We start from the raw sequence: 20,141 nt of genomic DNA, 5'->3' as shown, positions 1-20,141 counted from the left end.
GATCATCTTAATCACCTCTCAGAAGTTCTTACCCGTTTGCGTTCTGCTCACTTAACTGTTAATCCAGATAAAATCACCTTTGGTAAAACCTCCGTTAAATTTTTAGGTTATGTCATTTCGCAGGGTACCCTTCTCAAGAAACCCAGACAAAACTGCACCAATTGTACAGTTCCCTAGGCCCATAAATGTTAAGGGAGTTCAAAGATTTTTGGGCCTTCTCGGATATTTTTCACGTTTCATTGATAATTTCGCTACTCTTAGCGCACCCTTAAATTCCTTAAAAAAGAAAAGTTCCATCTTTGCTTGGGGCTCCGAACAGGAGCAGTCATTTCAGAATCTAAAGGCTTGCATGGCCAAACCCCCGGTCTTAATACTCCCCGATTTCGATAGACGTTTCGCCCTTCAGGTGGACGCCTCTTCAGTTTCCCTTGGCGCAGTACTAGGTCATCTTGAGGAAGGAAAAATCAGACCGATCGCCTACACGAGTCGATCTTTGTCCGAATCCGAACGACGCCTTGGCGTCTACGAAAAGGAGGCTCTTGCCTGTCTCTTCGCTATGGAGAAATTCGAAAGTTATTTGGACTCTCGCGAGTTTGACCTCTATACTGACAATCGTGCTCTCAGTTGGCTTTTCAACCATCCCCATTAGCTCGGCAAGTTGGGACGTTGGATTTAAAGACTCTCGCGTTTTCAGTTCTGTATCCACCATGTATCTGGCAAGGACAACATTGTCGCCGACTCCCTCTCCCGTATGTTTTGCACCGATGAGTTTGAGTCCGTACATCTCCGTAACACCTGGCCCACTGAACTTGTGTCTTCCATTAAAATTTTTCCAGAGTCGTATTTTAACATCAGGGATCAGTAGGCGCAAGACACATTTTGCCAACAGATCCATAATGATCTTCTGTCCAACAAAGCAATTCCTTATATGGAAGAACAAGGTCTTCTTTTTTTTACTGGATCCTCCGGTAGGGCACGTAAGGTCGTTATTCCACTTTCTCTCAGACCTATAGTAATTGCTTATTTCCATTCTTCCTTAGTAGGTGGTCACCTAGGTATTGATAAAACTCAGCGAAGAATCTCAGCTCATTTCTTTTGACCTCAGCTTAATCCTGATGTTAGAGACTATGTCAGGTCTTGTTTTGATTGTCAGGTTTCGAAACCAGCTCATAATTCTAAAATGGGACTTTATTCAGCTGATCCTCCTGTGGCACCCTGGCACGTTATTCACGTCGACATTTTTGGGCCCCTGACTCGCTCACGTAAAGGCAATGTATGCCTTTTATTTGTTTTAGACATATTTTCTAAATTTGTTATTCTCTTACCTCTTAAAAACATGAAATCTGTTTCCATTGTTAATGCTCTCAAAAACCAGGTGTTTAAGTTTTTTTGACCTACTCATATCATTGTTTCCGATAATGCTCCCTACTTCCAATCTTCTGTGTACAAGGATTTTCTTTTTGAATGGGCCGTCAAAGCTGTCTACAGTTCGCCTTACTTCCCTCAGGGAAACCAGGTTGAACGTGTCAATAAGGTAATCAAGGGTATCCTTACATCTTTTTACCGTGCCGATCAGACCCTGTGGGATTCAGATCTGGAATTTATTAATGTGGCACTGAATTCCGCTGTCCATTCCGCTTCCGGTTTCCCTCCATCCATTCCTTTTTTGGGTCGAGAACTCACTCATCCCTTATTAAACCAGTGGGGGCTGCCCCCCGTCGACGCCAGTCTGGACGCTCGGGAGTTAGAACTTGTTTTGGATACTGTCTCTTGTAATCTTGAGAAGGCCCCTCAGGCCGTCGCAAACTCTTACAATAAGGGTAGGACTATTCATGATTTTCAGGTGGGCAGCAAGGTACTGTGTAAGTCATTTACTCTCCCAAGCTTGTCAAACAAAATAAATTGCAAACTCTTGCCCTCTTATGAAGAGCCATTTATTGTTAATAAGATTTTAGGACCTAACACATTGTTGTTAAAGGATTTGCAACGTAAGAATAGGTTTAGGAAATCTCATGTATCACATCTTAAGTCTTTTGTGGGATAGTTTGTAATGGGCTAGCCCTGTATTTTTGCTTTGTATTCATGATGTGCACATCTTTTATTTGTTGTAATTGTTATACTTGTGATCCTCGAGGATCATTGTGTGTTGCTAGTTATGTATGTTGTTGTTTGTTTTTTTTGTTTTTTGTTTTTTGATGGGCATTCCTTGTCTGGTTCCCTACCCCATACCCCTTTCAGGTCATCCTAGCCATGCGCTGTCATCATCATCAGCACCTCGCCGGGAGACGTCTCTGCGGGGCGACATCTGCATCAACCCCCCCCCTTTTTTTTCTTCCTCTTTGTGGCTCCCTGCCTGGGACGATATCTTAGCTTCACTGCTTCTCTACTCCTGATGGCTGGTTGCCCTGAGGAGGCCTGAGATATCTTCCTCCTGCGTGTTTTTTGAGACTGTTTATAGTGGCTCCGGCTGAGTGCCCCTGTACCGCCGTGAGCCGCCTGCGGTCTCGGAGCTCTTGGTGATGGAACTGTCTTTGGGCTGTACCTCGGACAGCCTCCCTCGGCTGCGTTCTTCGGTTCCGACTGGAGTTCCCCCCTCCCTGGCCAGGAGGATGCGACTCGTCGGAGTTTCTCTGGACTTGAGCACTACTTCTCTGCAGTTCCAGCAAATCATGTCGAGGACGAGATCCTCACACCCGCTCCATCGACGGCAGCTACTGCTCCTTGCTGAACCTCGCCGATCTTTCAAGCACACAATGTCTGTTCGTCATGTGCTCCGCGTCCAGGCAGGGCCACTTTAGGAAAGGGGGTTGAAGAATGGCAACATTGTTCTAGTCCGTTCTCATTCCTCCTCCCTACCTTCCCCTCCCTTCACTCGCCCTCCCCTCCTTTCCTTCCTCTCCCCTTCCCCTCCCTCCTTCCTCCTCCTCCACGACCTTCTAGATTCTTCCGGCCTTCTAAACCTTCCTTGCTTCCCCTCCCCCCCTCCTCTCTTCCCCTCGTCTAACCCACTTGTTTACCGTGAGTAAGCAGGCCGCTTCACTCGTTCGTCGGCCGGCAGCGGTCCTGGTTCTCGTCGCCCCTGTGTCTGGTAAGGCGTATTTGCTCGTCATGCCCATTTGCTTTGCGCCTTTCGCCCTGCAGCCGAATTTGCGTTGATTAATTTTGATTCTTGGCCACTTGTTTGGCAGCATGATTCAGGCCTTCTGCCCTTTTTGATTCATCATCTCGTGTTTTTATTGGATTGTTACCACGCCTTACCAGGTACACAGGGGCGACTCGTAATTATAATTTGTCTTTTATTTTTTTTAAATGTTAAATTATTATTGACTTTACAATCTGTTATACTTGCTTGTTTTAATGTTATTTAAAGCACTCTTTTCTTATAGTAATGTGCCGTTTCAGTATTAATAATGTATTCAGTATTTTTCAGTATTAACGAATGTACTAATTAATGATGTTGTTCAGATTATACAAGGCGATTTCTGCTATATTTATTTATTTATCTCCTTTGTCTTGTAATAATTGTGTCTTGTGACGTCCGAGGCAGTCAGGTGGGCGACTCTTGCCCCACCTGGTTCACACCAATGAAGGATTATTGGTATTACCTACCATGGCACAAGCAAAATAAATCCTAGGAATGCATTCTATCTTAGGACATGTTGGTTCGGTAAAACTATATGTGAAACTCTACGTCGGCAAGTATTCTCTCTCTAACCTGCAGAATACTATACGGAAACTTTTGGCATAATGTGACTTATGCCAAAAGTTGAATCATCTGCAAGAGAACATAGAAGACGAATATGAACCTATTTTGCTATACAAACCATTGCAGCTTGTATCAGTTGATTTATGTGGGCAGTTACCTACTTAAAAAGTTGGAGTTCGATTTGTTTTAGTAGCCATGTATATTTTCTCCAATTACACCAGTCTATATGCCATCGTAAAGTTCGATGTGAAAACTGTCTTCGAAAAAATGAAATAATTGCAACTCAGGTAACAAAACCAGAATGTGTTTTAACAGATAAAGACACACAATGCACTAAACACTTATGCAGTGAGGTTTACGTAACCTAGACATTATACCTAAAACCGCTTCGGTACGTAATTCACAATTCAATTTCGCGGAAAAACCTATGCGGAACTTAGGCAATATGTTGAGAGCATACTTTTATAACTCTCAACAGAGCTGGCATGATCGTCTTCAGTTCCTGGAATGCATAAATAATATCACAGTACATACTTTGACTGGAATAACTTTCCACGAGATTTTATGCAACGAGCGTTCGGAGGTCTTACCCACCTCTTTACTTCCCAGAGTTCGCAGAAACAATGAAGATAAGGAGGGAGTTCCAAACAACACAGATGAAGCATGGGAGTATATTGAGAAGTTTATTAAGGCAAGCCTTCACCTCGCCGCAGAACGGCGCAGAAGAGTACAGAAGAGGTTGCGCAAGAACAAACTTAGTTTTGTAGATCTCTTTCTAAGTCAAACGAATCGGGTAAGCAAGAAACTGTTTTTTTCTTATATGAAGGACAGTTTATAGTTTGCGACAGAATCAACGAGAACTGTTACACATTGAAAGCTTTGGACAACGAGAAAGAGGTAGGAAATTACAATTTTATGCACCTGAGACTGTACAGACAGTAACCTATAACATCGTTCAAGTTTTGTTTCAATGTGGATATAATGTTTAAAGTGAAATCAGGCCTGAAGCAGAAGTGGTTCTTTTGCAATTAACTGTATTTTTTTTTTGCGAATATAACAGTAACATGGAAGTCACATCGCTGAATCGGTAGATCACTGAGGGCGGCTAATTTATATGTGACCACTGGGTAATAGAGACCAGTAAGGATATATATGACCACAGCTTTTCAACGTTTGTATCATTGTCCACTGAGCAATTTAGGCCAGTGCGGACATTCATGCAGCAAGTACATTGACGTTGACTTAGCTGTCCACACCCGAGATGAGTTAGTGTGACGTTATTAGTCCCGATGATAAATATTAAGCAATTCCACATATCTATTCGCGAAAATTTTATATAAGTAATTGAACCTTATATACTTCTGCCGATTGTTTAGTTCACAGCAGACATGATCTCTACAATGAACGTGATAATACTGCAAGACCCATTTTAACTAGTCGTTTCTTTACAAACGAAGGAGGACTGCTAGCTGTCGATTGAAAAAGTACGTCAAAATTAGCTCTCCATATTATTCCTCGAGTATCGCTTCTCCATGAATCAGTCACAACATTATCATCTCATCTCGTTCGATTTGTTCTACTTCAATTGTTCTATCATATACCCCAAAATATACAAAATAAAATATTTATATGAAATTCTAATTGTTTACAACATACATAGCTGAATAAGGTTTATCCTAGCTTGAGAAATATATATATTTTTCTCCGTTATCCTGTTTATTCTTTCGTGATTTCTCCTATCTGCCAAAATTATCATTTTTTTTTTTTCACTTCACGAAGTATTATTTACCAGTCAAGAACGTGACTCTTGTTACAGTTATTAATTTTTAAGTGTGGCTTTAGTTTTTTACGTGTCTGGTCATACAAGAATATGTGATATATTTTACGACATTGTTATTAGTCGATTTTTAAATGATATCTTTAATTAATGCTTAGATATGTAATGGAAGTAAAATCATTTAATGTGCCGGAACACAGATAATATTATATTGTTGATTATATTGTAATATTAATTTATTATTGCACATTATATTGTCATATTAATAACTGAAAACTCTTATGATAATGAAACTTTCAAATTTATGTTATGAAGACAAATTAGGTACACATAACTACCACACAGTAGTGCCAACGTAACAAGGAGATCCACAGGTTGAGAGAAATTAAGTCAGATTTTTGTGTTCACGTGCTGAACATGTTTCTGACATGCTTCTATTCAGATTAAGAACACTGGTTTATGATTTTGATTAAGCGAACGCTCATTGATGTAGATAAACTTAACAATTTTGTGGATACAGACCTTTAGGTAGAGATTTAACATAAACAATAGATATTACGTGATAATTTATAATATCGTAACAAACTAGTGATTTTAATAATGAATATAGTGCTTCAGTCTGCACACAACTAACATGGTTAGGTACCGCTATAGTCAATAATTCTGCGTCACTATCAAGGTGATTGATAGATGGATTTGAAAATATTTCTACGGTCATTAACAAATTAACAATTGTAAGACACAAAAAGACCAGAAATTGTAAATATAATGTACTAGTTTAAACATTGATAAGTAATGTATGTTTATATAATAATTATATAATATTTTATATAATTTATGTGTATTATCACTGCAATTTTAAGTTTAGGTAATTTTAAAGCATCATAATATAATGTAAGCTCAAGGGTGATAATAACGATGTAAAATAAAGACTGTTAAAAGCAGGCACAGTTGCTACAGACCTTTGCAAGGATAAAAAGAGACTGCAACAAAGCCACTGTTCTTATTATTTTTTTGATGTATTTCAAGTATTATTAATTTGCGTTATCTGTTTGTCAAGTCAGAGTGTTGTGGTAGTAGTATCCTCCAACGAAGTGGTCTCACCTGAAGTTACAATTGCACCTAAAGTGACTGTCACCCGCACTATGTGCCTGCTTAGCGGGTGTACAACCCAACAGGCGGTCCACTTTGTACCAGCGCGCTTGCGCCCCACCCAGAGCCGCGCAGTGGAGGGGGTTATCACGTTACTGAAGAGCGTTTACTTGACTGATCACATGACCTCCCGCCCCTCCGACCATCCATACCGAAGTAGAAGTAACCACGAGGTCCTGGATGGTCGGAGAACATAGGGGAAGGCGCTTAAGGCGCAGACCACCAGCCAACACCAGCAGCACAACACCAGCCGACGACCGGAAGAGCTTCACCGCAGCAAGAAGACCTGTGGCCGCCCTGCAAGTTCATGAGAAATGAAAAGATATTTACACCAAATTCTAGTAGTCTCCATGAAAATGCGAACAACAGAAAACGACCTGAAGCTGATAAGGACGAATACTGTGACAAAACATCTGATGCTGACATGATTGAAGACTATGATGACACTTCTGAGGCTGAAAATATCCAGGACTGTATTGACGTACCTGAAGCTAACAAGTTCGAAGACTGTTATGAAGTAATGAGACCAAAATGTTGGAAACAAGGTGGTAAAATAAATTATTCTGACCAGGCTTGCGATGAACAATGTGACTTTGACAAAAGTGACGAAGAGGCTGGTGATAAAATGGAAGACTCCAGAGATCTTAATAATATTATTTTATAAACATGCAAGGAAGATTTCAGCAGAAGGGATTAATTACGTATCATGGGAAGATCCTAACATATTGGTTAATAGATAAAGACTTCTACATGCTTCGCTTTGTGCAGGAAACTACTCACACATCAAAGAAGTATCCTTCATTCTCGAAGAAAAAAATGAAGGCTACATACAGTAATCACGTGATTAACCTTCTTGTGTATATAAATGAAAAGTAAATAAATTATCCGGATTCAAAAATTATTGTTTATTTTTGAATTCTGATTTCTACATATTACCGAGTTTTCATAATACAATTACTAACTTAAAGATGTAAAAATCATCACCATTGAAAGCCATACCAGTAATCAAGCCAGGTTCGATCAAAAAATGAAATTGAAATCCTTCGGATCTCAATGTAGATGGAGCAGTTGCAGCACTTGGAGCATTGGAGCACTTGGAGTAATTGAAGCTGTTGGAAATTTGTAGCTGTTAGAGCCCATTAGAGCAGTTGGGTCAGTTGTATCAATTTGATCTGTTGGAACTTTGGAGAAATTATATCTTTGGAACTGTTGGAACATTGGCGCAGTTGAACTCATTAGAGCATTTGAGCAGTTCGAGCACAAACGATAATTGGAGCAGTTGTAGCAATTGGAGCTGTTGGATCTTTGGAACAATTGGAACTGTTGGAACTTTGGAGCAATTGGAGGTTTGGAGCTTTGGAGCTCTTGGAGATGTGGGAACTTTGGATCATTGAAGCAATAAAAACTATTGCAGTCTAGCGGTAAAAAAATTAATCTAATATGACGATAGAACACTCTAGCAGACGATGAAAATGAGATGGTGACTTCCAGCAGACAAAACCATGATGGCCACCATGATGCCATACTGGCTGAAGTAATATATCCCATGGCATTAGTGGTGGGAGGTCAGTCTGCTGGTGGCCTCCGTGGAGAAAGGATCAATTGCCATTTTTAATCGAATTATTTCACTATTTTCAAACCGAAAATTCCATTATGTTTTATCAAAATTTTAGTATATTAATTGTTTTATTTATTTTGAAATTTTTTCTATTTTTTTAGCTTAAAAATTACGGATTTTCAAGATGAGGGATGTGACATCCCTTTTCAAAATGACGAAAGGTTCTATAAAAATGACAGAAGTGTTAAAGCAAAATTTTTAATTAAAAATTTGTTTTAGTTGTAATTTAGAATTTTTTTTAATATTTGCATTTATAAATTAAATTTGTAATGTAGCCGAGATTCGAACCGAGGACAGATATAGATTTAGTAACTAAACATTACCCGAAAATATTTTTTTTCATTTCTGGGAAATTTTTCCCAATTTATAGCTAAATAATTACATAATTTTAAGATAGCGGCCAAGGTCAAGGTGCCTTAGGGCGGTTTGCTTTTAGAAGTCTTTGGCTGCTTTAAGGTATTTTTTTTTTTTTTTTTAAACCAGAGGCATTTCGAATTTCGAAATTATGAACTTTGCACAAAGAATTAAAATGGAAATTTTCCTCTAAATGGAAATTCTTTCAAAATAGGGTAATTTCTCGGAATTTTGAGTCATTTTTGAGGAATATTGAGTATCTTTTACACCTTAAATGGCCATCCTGACGTCATAATCCAACATGGCGGACGACACCTCAGCAACTTCGCCGTGAACCTTACTACAGGAAATACTTTTATATACTTATACCAATCAATTCTTTCGGTAGCTGAGTGTTTTTATCACAACATAATATATTACAAGCTCTCCAAGAAGTGACCTTGTTTTTGGTGGATAATTTGACACATGATATTATTACTGGCTTAAAATCTATGTTAACTGCATCATTGTTTTACTTTATATGATGTTACAGTTTCCTAACAGTTTTATTTTCTAATAGACCAATGCGTGTGTATCACAAGTTTGGAAAACTTCCCCCTTGGTACTAACAAAGAGTTTAACTTGTATATCCTAATTTATTTCACTGTTTGGTTAAAATTTGGTAGCTAAACTTACTTGATAAACGATAAATTAATAACATGAATAATTGTAATTTTTTAAAACTATTCATTCACTCTCAAATGACGATGTGTTTCCAATACTTGTTTTTAAATATAAGCGTAGGTATTAAAAACCAACGTTTCTCTCTTTTCTTTTATTTTGTTTTAGTTGATCTATCGAAAAAGAAGCGTATTTTTATCCAGATTTTGTTCCAACGGTTATAATTGTTAGATCAAGTTCTACATCATTATATATTTTTCTTTTAAATGATATATTCTTTTCTACCACATATATTATTCACTTCATCTTATTTTACTGTGAAATTATATTATATTGTCATATAAAATTATATCTTTTGAAGTAAAAAATTCCATGCCACGTTATTTTAAGTCATTGTAGAGATATTGAGGTATTCGCCACTAGGCTTAAATACAAGCTTCACTGTTAAAATAATAAATTCAGTAGCCCACTTTATGAAATTATAAAGACTGAATGTTGAGAATATAAAACGGATATACAAATAATGATACCTCGTGTTCAGAGAAAATAAACCATTAAGTGTGGCTTTAGTACGTACATTTATTTCATAGCAAAAAATCGTAAAATTTTCACAGAAGTTATGACGTCAGTAAAACGATTTCATGTAATTTTATTTTACTAACTGATAACGAAATGTCAAAAGATATGGCACAATTAACTTGCATTCAGAAAAACCAAATACAGCCAGTACAATTGGTTTTCTTTGATATCTCGAAATGTCTAAATGTAATTACTGAGATGATTCTATACCAAAAATCTCTGTCAATAATCAAAAGATTTCCTTTTAGAATTTGCACATTCTTTGTTCCTTAAAATCTTGATGACAGACAGTAAATAATATGTTAAATAATTGTCATTAATAAATAGTTATTAACCTTAATCATTAAAAGCACTTTCTAACAGAGCATTATATGAAAGTGTAGCTAGACTGAAGATTTATTCATGAGTGTAATTCTTGCTCTGTACAGAGATTTTGCTGTTGAACTGCCCAACAGTTCTTAAATACCTATAATTATTCCAACGCAGGTATACAATCCTGTCTGCAGGGAAGTCTTAATAGAAACCTTGCTGTAGAACTGTCCTAAAGCCCGTACATATTGTCACACACAACCATGTGTAAACCTCTCCCTACAGGGGCATCCTTATTAAGACCTTGTTGTAGAACTGCACTTTCGTATGTAAATATTGCCATACTCACGCAGGGAAACACTCCTGTCTGCAGGGGAGTTCTTAGGGAGCCCTTGTTGTAGAACTGCCCTATCGTGTGGACGAGGTAAACGTTATACACCAACTTGCCTAGAACTCGGAACGGCTTCCACTCGAATATGTCCATCAGGAATCCTGCGGAAACAAGGCTGTCACTTCTCACCCACTTACGAGTCCATGGAATATGCATTACGCTTTTTTGGGGGGAGAAAATGCTTATAAAATGAGTTTTTAATTATTGTTGCGTAGATTCCTTTGTTGATTCGTGTTAAAGAAAATAACTTATTATATATTGTAGCAGAAGTTTCACCTCAGTTTGTCTTCACTATTAACCTCTTTGAGTGGTTGGAGAAGTGTTTGACAACAAGAAAATTGGTGTGTTGGATTATATTACGTTTAGAACTCTAAAGTGCCGGGAGGTCCGATTGGAACTAAAACAATTTTGCCAATAAGAATATTTGATAATAAAAGGAGGGGGCACGGATATTACTTACAAATGGAATTCAAATCTTACTGGCTGCAATTTTGACTCAACAGATTTTTTGGGTGATAGAATTTTATACAATGTGTCCCTATAAAACAAAAAAAAAAAAAAAACATTTATTTCAAACTGCTAGGGAATACTTTGAAAACCATCATACGAGGAACATTGACTGATCCTTTAGTTTAATATTATTTGGTCATTTAAGTTTTAATGGATTTGACAAGGCAGATTCGTCACCTTATAGAGACTTGTGTGTAAATTGTGTGGTAAAACCAACGTGTTTTTGACTAAGTATGAATAAGCTTAGGGCTTAAAATGAACTCTCTTGAAACATTTATATAAAAAACAAATGTGTTTTTAAAACTTATAAAGTTTTTTGATACTCCTCCATTTTGATATAAATAATTCAGCCTTACAAAACGTTAAACCTATTTTTGCTTTTGTTAGCTTTTGATGTACAAAAAATAAAGTTGTGCCTCTATAATTGTGAAATCAATTAAATATATTACCTGGGGTGCCAAAACTTGCAAGCAGAATCATACTACCAAGTGAAGCTCCAACGAACACTCGGTTGAGAGATGCATACAGTCCAGCCTGGATATATGTGTGTGTAGAGCCTGGTAGGTAGAATGGGTAGGAAGCCATGATGCTTGCTACATTAACTCCGATTGCTACTACGAAGCACAGAAGTGTTGGCCCCTGAAATGAGGATCATTAACTTCACAAATACACTGATACTACAAGGTATGTCACGATGTAATATGTAGGTTGTGACTTACCTTCCTTATCTTGAATTTAGAATCTCTAAACTTGAAAAGAATCATTCCAACAATCACTCCAATAAAATAAGGCGCTGCTCTGTTTTCTGTTCGTACGTAAAATTCGTAAAAGTACTTGTTTCTGCTTATATCAGCAATAGATCTACAAAATTAATCAAAAACATATTATTAGTGTTAAATAACAACATATAAGAGGATATCAGCTATAATCCAATCATTTAAGTTTCAAGCCTTAAATTAAATGTATAATTTTGAAAAAATTAAATTATCATTGATGTGATGCTTAACAATATTTTTCCCTGAGTCAGAAAAGTGTGCTTAAAGGACCTGAATATCAAGAAGTGTTTGATAGCACTTTGTCATTTATCCTGTAATCACAATATTTAACGGGGCGTGGTTATATATTAACGCAGAATGAATAAGTAATACAATGTGTTCATTTTAAGTCGTACTCTACTGAGAGAAACGTAAAAAAATAACAAAACATGTCTAAATGCACAACATGCCTTATAAACATAATAAAATTGGTAATTTAAAACATGTTTTATAAAATATATGTGTTAAAATGTGTTTGACTAATTATTAATTAATTACTAAGGCTCATAGGCTTTCGCGGACATTTTCTGCCGTTACTTGGTTTCAGGGTTCTAACCGCGTCGAATGCAAAGGTTTCACCAACGTTTCGGTTGACTTTGCAGTCGCTATCATAAGGGTAGATGTTGCATACTGAGGTTCTTGCCAATTCATCATACTGCATCTGGGACATTTAGTGTGTGCGAGATTATAACATGGAAACATCTGCCTTTAAATACTTTCGTCTGTGAGGGGAGTATTTCCTGATAAGCTGAAGCTGTGTGCCATTCTTTTGGTTGGTTGTTTGGTTTGGCCAATCGGAGCTGGGCCTCTCTTAGTGGTTGAGGCTGCTGGCCAATCAATAGCCTCTGTTCTTCTGATTAGCTGAGTTGTCTGGCCAATCAGAGGTTATCTGCCTTTTGTTGGCTGCAGAGCTTGGTTTTGAAGATTTATGATTTATTTTCAGAATATTTTTGGTCTAACATATTCTTACGAAATGTACATCGTACTAGTATATTAGTTCTTCCTGGGACCGGCTTCAGGGTAAGAATTGAAGATTTTGGACATCATGTTAGATTATGACATCATGACCCCTATCTATGATGACCTTGACCTTCAAAAATGACAGAAAAGGGACTCAAAATTGCCTGAATGTACCTAAAATTTGCCGAAATTAATCAAAATTTCCAGTTTCTAGGAAAAGTATTTCATCAAAAATATCCCAAAAATCATTAAATAATTTTCCTTTTCAAGGGGGGAAAAAACCCTTTTCGTGGGAAAAATTCCCATTTCAGTACCCTAAAATCGTAGACAATCGAAAATATTTTTAAGATGCTTAAATAACCCATCGAAAAAATCTCTTTTTAATCCCCGAAGATCATAGACACTCGAAAATTCCCCAATGTGTTTTAAAAAGCTACTACTCGAAAAACCGCTCTAACGACTGGAGGATTTTGTCAATGACCTTCACCTTGACCCCGGCCACCATCTTGAATGATGACACATCCAACATTTTGCATTATAACGTCACATCCACCATTTTGTTTTCAATAATATTCCACCATATTTGATTCGGCCATTTTTATTTCTATATCATTGTGTCATATTGTATTTCACCAGTTTCAATTATATCACAGCCGCAATAATAAAAATCCGACATTATTATCAGAATACTTTTTAAAACTCATAAAACATTATTATAATACAATTCGAATAAAATTTTATTTTAAAAAAACACATTTATTCTGAGTCCTTGGTTCAAATTCGGCAAGGACCAAAAATATATAATAATTGCCTCAACGTAGCAGCTATTAGGCTGAACCACATCCCCTTCCCAGTGCATATATGAACTAGCATCCCCTCCCCCAGCCCATGCCAACATCTACCTCACCTACCCACGAAAAAAAAATATATAATTTTTGCAACATTTCCCCCTCCCCTTTAACCAACCCCCTACCCAAATAATATTCTTATTCTTGCAATTTTTTCCCTACCCTTAATCGGACTATGCCTAAATTACTACACGGAAATTATTTTATTATCTCCACTCCTTCCCCCTACTAACTATAGCCAACCTCCCTTTACCTACATGGATATTACATTATTTCCACAACACTTCTTACATCCCCCACAGCCAATCCAAAAATTATTTTATCGCTACTTCCCCCCACCTTCCCACTCCGCCCTCATCAAATTACCCCTCATTAACATCCCCGAAAAAAAAATTTTCTTGCAACAATACCATATCTCCTGGAAATTTGTTACCTTTCAAATCTCATCCTTCCCCCCCCCCCTTTAATTTGATCCAACCCCGACCCCCTGCCATCCATTAAACCCATAAATACCGACTCATGAACTCGGGATGATGAGTTACCTCAGTATATTGCACCGAGCGAGGTCACCACCTAGATCGTCAGCCATGGTAGAATACACCATGTGGTCAGCCATATTAGGCGCCGTATTAAAAATCTGTACTTATGAACATAGTCATTCGGGAACAAATTCTAAAAATCTACAAATATTTAACAATTATAAAATATATTGTTTCGATCGATACCTGTCCTCAATTCGATTCTTTGACGGTGGAAAAATTTATTTTAGCCTAAAAATATTAAATTTTGTTCACTTTCAATTTAAAATTTCAGTTTAATATTGCCAGTGATATGTGCCAGCTTCAAAAAATATTAAAACTCATTTTTCACAATTAAAATATAGTATATATAACATATATTAAAAATGACTTGATGTTTTTGGACATACGCCATTGCTAAGAACTTTTTCTGTTGAAGAAAAACTAATAAATAAAATAAATAAATAAAAATACTCAAAAAAAGACAAAAAACACACAAAACTAAGCAAACAATTGCTGTTGTCAACAAGGATATGAACACCACAAAATATTCCGAAACAGGAATATGGTCAGCAAACAAAGAAAAACAAAGAAAAATGTACTAAGAGAACGAAAAAATCCCCACAAATGATGACAACACAAAAAATATTGAAACCCAAAATAATTCAGCACAACAGTTGAAGCGAGACAAAAAACATGACAAAACGAAAAGACAAACAAAAACAATAGTTTTACCTAAACAGAAACAAGCGACGTTTCGGGAACTGCTATCTGCTCCCGTCCTCAGGCAGAGACGCACATGGTACGGAAACACAGGTGCGACTGAGAAGGGGCTGGAAAATGAGGGTATTTATCAGAGAAAGGGCTACATCTTGCTCAGCCCTTTCTCTGATAAATACCCTCATTTTCCAGCCCCTTCTCAGTCGCACCTGTGTTTCCGTACCATGTGCGTCTCTGCCTGAGGACGGGAGCAGATAGCAGTTCCCGAAACGTCGCTTGTTTCTGTTTAGGTAAAACTATTGTTTTTGTTTGTCTTTTCGTTTTGTCATGTTTTTTGTCTCGCTTCAACTGTTGTGCTGAATTATTTTGGGTTTCAATATTTTTGTGTTGTCATCATTTGTGGGGATTTTTTCGTTCTCTTAGTACATTTTTCTTTGTTTTTCTTTGTTTGCTGACCATATTCCTGTTTCGGAATATTTTGTGGTGTTCATATCCTTGTTGACAACAGCAATTGTTTGCTTAGTTTTGTGTGTTTTTTGTCTTTTTTTGAGTATTTTTATTTATTTATTTTATTTATTAGTTTTTCTTCAACAGAAAAAGTTCTTAGCAATGGCGTTTGTCCAAAAACTTACATCAAGTCATGCACTCCCATTGCACAAATCTTTTAAAGATAACCATATATTAAAAATATTACAGGAACACTTGTTAAAGTTACAGATCTAATAGACATTAAATCTTCCATTGAATTAAAATGATTAATTTTTAGCTCCAATAGGTTTACTTAAGACAATGTACAACCAGATCCCTTTCTGACATATGTAGTCTTTCTTTCACCGACAGATTATTTTGATGTGTTTAACAGATTCGTTTACATTGTGCGATAGATTATAAAACAAAGTTTTATGCTGCATCTTTATTAATGTAAATAAAGTATGAATCTGTTTATTCATTCTCACGCTTATGATTTCAAACAAATTATAATTATTTGAGCCCCAATATAAAAATATATGAAATATTACAAATTTTATCTGGTTTTATTATACTCAACGGAATACCCTATCTCAGATAAAAGGTATGCTTGCATGTTATAGTGTCCCTCTTATATAACCAAAAGCTGAAAATCAATTGTAAATTATTATTTATGGGATTATAAATATGAAAAAGGTATATAATTTCTGTCTTTATGTAGTGTTTCTAAGGTAATAGTTTGCAGTGACTTATTCGGTAAGTTGAAGATTTATCTACTAGTATTTGATAATACCAAATAAAAATTGGAAAACAAAATGAATTATTTTGATTATTATGAAATCTGTGGTTTGATCTACAATATAATACCTGATAAAAACGATGTTTACAGCAAATAAAGAATTAAGAAAAGATTGCAATCGAACACAAATTGACACAATAGTTTAAAAATTACTACATTTGAACGCGACATTTTATTTTTCTAATTGGTTATCTGTTTTATTAGTTTATTTATAAAATACAACTATATTGACGGCAACTACTGAAGGTTAAAATTTTTGATAGTAATGTCTTGAAGAAAATATTAACTGAATCAAATAAACTCTCAGAAAGCAAAGTTAAATCAAAATAGTAATAATAACACAATCAGCAGAGGTAAAACAAAACATGAGTCATTCATTTTCCAGGAATATCTCTGGGCATGATAAATCATTGAAAACGTGAATCTAAAGTAAATAAGAAACTCTGAAATCATCAAAAAATTATTCTAATTGCAAACCAATCGAAAAACCGAATGTCTGACTACACTCACCCACAATTGTATTAGAACAGTACATTAAAATTTCCTGTAAACATTACTTATAGTATAGTATGGAACTCAATCCTTTTGGTTCGAAATAATGTCTTAAAAAACTGGAATTCGTCGATACACAATAGGTCTGCATAGAGGTTTAAACACTAATAAGAGTTTCCAAAATTACGTTCTCAGATATTCTAACTTCTTCCTGGTACGCAATGGACAATGAACACCACTCTTAAAAATTTACCATACAATTAACTTGCTGCAGTACCCGGCTTTGCCCGGGCTGAACACCGGGTGATATATTGTCGGCGAGTTACAGCAAAATGGATAGCGATATGTCCAGTGTGGTGGACATAGAGAAATGACACATAATTACTGTTTGTGTATCTGTGACCTATGATTTTCTGTTTACCCATGGCCATCGGTTGAAAGGTTTTGAAGTTGATGCGCTACAGTGCCATCTAGCGGTGAGTTACAAAAAAATGGATAGCATAAAAACCTTCTCCATGATAAAAACACTTCGATGTGCCAACTTTCATAGCGATCGGTCAAACGGTGTAAGTGTTTATCGACGTCATACATGCCAACATCCAATTATATATATTCTTATATTTCGAAATTTTGGGGCTTTCACTTTTATGGAAAAAGGGGGGGGGATGTTTAGGACCTCGAATGGTTTGGAACACTCTATCTCGAAAGAAATATTTGAAATTCCTGAAATTTTCGAAATTTTGGGGCTTTGTCCCCAGATGGGGAGGGGTGATTTTGAGAACCCTGAATGGCTGGGAAACAATAACAATCGAAAGAGAATGATTTTTTTTTTAAATTTTGGGGTTTTGACCTATGTGGGGGGGGGGGGGTAATGTTGAGGACCTAGAATGGCTTGTAAACACTCCAAATCGAATGAAAATAGATTTTTGAAATTTTTGGAGATTTTTTAATTATTGGGTCTTTGACTCCTTGTGGGGGGAGGGTAGTTTGAGGACCCAGAATGGCTCGGAAACACTCCAAATAGTAAAAGAGTATTCTTAAATTTAAGAAATTTTTCGAAATTTTGGGGTTTTGCATTCCCCCTCCTCCCCCCCCCCCACTTCAAATTTGATGGAGAAGACGTCTTTGGGTAAAAGTTCCACCATCCCCCGGACACTTAAGTTCGTAATGACTTAAAGTTAATACAATTTCATCCAATTTTTCGAAATTTTGCGGCTTTCACTTTTGAGAAAGGATTGGGGGGGGGGGGGGGGTCAGTACCTCGAATGGTTTGAAACACTACATCTCGAAAGAAATTATATTTGAAATTCCTAAAATTTTCGAGATTTTGGGGCTTTGTCCCCAGAGGGGAAGAGGTGATTTTGAGGACCCTGAACTGCAGGGAAACACAAAAATCGAAAGAGAGTGATTTTTGAAATTTTCTAAATTTTGGGGCTTTGACCCCTGAGGGAGGGGGGGGGGCTGATGTTAAGGACCCCGAATGGCTCGTAAACACTCCAAATCGAAAGAGAATAGGTTTTCGAAATTTTGAGAAATTTTTTAATTATTGGGTCTTTGACTCCTTGTGGGGGAGGGTAGTTTGAGGACCCCGAATGGCTCGGAAAACACTCCAAATAGTAAAAAATTACACTAAAATTTAAGAAATTTTTCAAATTTTTCGTAATTTTGGGGTTTTGCATTCCCCCCTCCCTTAACACTATGTTTAAGAATTTACGTACAGACACAATATTAAACTTCAAACTATACACACCAAAAAAAACTAAGGATGTTTGTGAAACTATTTTTTATTTGTCATAATGTTTAAAACATTTGTAGGATTTGTTTATATGTAAAACTGTGGTGGCCATATTCCGCTTATCCAAAGGAGTATAGAAATTAATAGAGATATTACTCCCTGTACACACCACAAATCTTTGAATTAAGTAAAAAAAAAAAATAGTCCAAAATGAAACAAAAAGTGTAAATAACAACTAATTTGACAAAAAAAATTTATACAACGTGAATGACAATGTTAACATCCGCCTGAAATTTAGTAGAAGTCGGTAGGTAAGAATATATATATATAAGAAATTAAATGAAATTAAAACATGCATAAATAAAATTATATTACGCTCAACCAAACATAATGTTTAATTTGAAATAAAGAAAGAAGCACTAACGTAACTATTCTAATTAATAAAAAAATCAACCTACCAGAAATAGTTAACTTCAAATTTTTCAACAATATATTACATAATTGACAAATATTTCTCGTCTTCGGTCTCAGCAGCCCTAAGACTCTTGACGCTCAGCAGATAAATTATAAACACTAAACCAAACTTCTTGCAAATAAGTAGGTACTGTAAAAAATTACAATATTGACAAATAGAAAAAAATAGTTGGCCCTACCAACCTATGAATAAATTTCGAAGAAATTTATAAGTTTAAGAATTAATGTACCTACATAAATTAAACTTGAAACTATCCACACTATAAAAAACTAAGAATGTTAGTGAAAATATTTTTTTTATTTGTCATAATACCTAAAAAAAGTATGTTTCCAAAATGAAACAAAGTATAAATAATGACCAATTTGATAAAAAAAAAATATTGTACCACTCGAATGACATTGAAAAGATAAACGTGAAATTTAAAAGAATTATGAGTGCCCTAGGTAGGGAGAAATTATATATAGGAGAAGTTAAATAAAAAAAAACATATATATATATATATAAATTTACCTTGCGATCAACCAAACAAAGTGTACAATATAAAAATACGTATTTTTAGAGGAATTGACTAATTCGACTGGAACCGTACATAAAAATGAGCCTATGTCACTCTCCAGCCCATAACTTATCTCAATGCAAAATTTCTTGGCGTAGCAAACAAACACTCGCTTTTATAATATTAGTTAGGAAGTGCAAACTATAAAACGATTTAAAAAAATAAACAGTGACATCTACTGGTGTATTGAGGTACTACGATGCAGAGCTTTAATTTTTCTCACTCTCTACTAAATTCCTTACAATAGCAAAACGTAACGTAATGGCTTGAAAGCTATTGCTCGGCAGACATAGAGGAATGACAATAACAGTTTGTATATATATGACAGATATATATTTTTTAACCCGTTTAAAATTTATTTTTTAGACAAAAGATAGCCTATGTCCATCCCCAGGATATAATCTATCTCCTTGCCAAATTTCATTACGATCCGTTCAGCCGTTCAGCCGGGAAAAGATAACAAACAAACAAACAAACAGACAGACAGAGTTACTTTCGCATTTATAATATTAGTAAGGATTACAAATTAAAGTCCACTTTCACACAGTTTCAAAACTATACCTAAATAAAATCTGGTTGCTTTTAAGAGTATTCTGCTGAGCTTATTAAGTGATTAAAATAAATTTACAAATATAAAAATCACATATTAGAAATGAGACTTTTATTGGCTATAAATTAACCGTGCAGGACTCAGGTGGG

General features: G+C 36.0%; 1 protein-coding gene across 1 annotated transcript in view; it reads right to left on the bottom strand.

The window, feature by feature from the left end:
• LOC134540348 (uncharacterized) overlaps positions 1 to 16,797 on the bottom strand; it is a 46,412-nt gene extending 29,615 nt beyond the window's left edge. The window contains exons 1-4 of the mRNA XM_063383021.1: positions 16,695 to 16,797; positions 11,776 to 11,917; positions 11,506 to 11,695; positions 10,505 to 10,647 (exon numbers count right to left, since the gene is read on the bottom strand). Of these exons, the coding sequence (XP_063239091.1) occupies positions 10,505 to 10,647; positions 11,506 to 11,695; positions 11,776 to 11,820 (378 nt within the window). The 5' untranslated portion in view covers positions 11,821 to 11,917; positions 16,695 to 16,797. The remainder of the gene's footprint in view (positions 1 to 10,504; positions 10,648 to 11,505; positions 11,696 to 11,775; positions 11,918 to 16,694) is intronic.
• Positions 16,798 to 20,141: the final 3,344 nt, after the last annotated feature.

The sequence above is a fragment of the Bacillus rossius genome, chromosome 16 (assembly GCF_032445375.1).
Source record: "Bacillus rossius redtenbacheri isolate Brsri chromosome 16, Brsri_v3, whole genome shotgun sequence".
Classification (NCBI taxonomy): Eukaryota; Metazoa; Arthropoda; class Insecta; order Phasmatodea; family Bacillidae; genus Bacillus; species Bacillus rossius.
The sequence above is the reverse complement of the archived record's forward strand: the minus strand, read 5'-3'. Positions and strand labels throughout refer to the sequence as shown.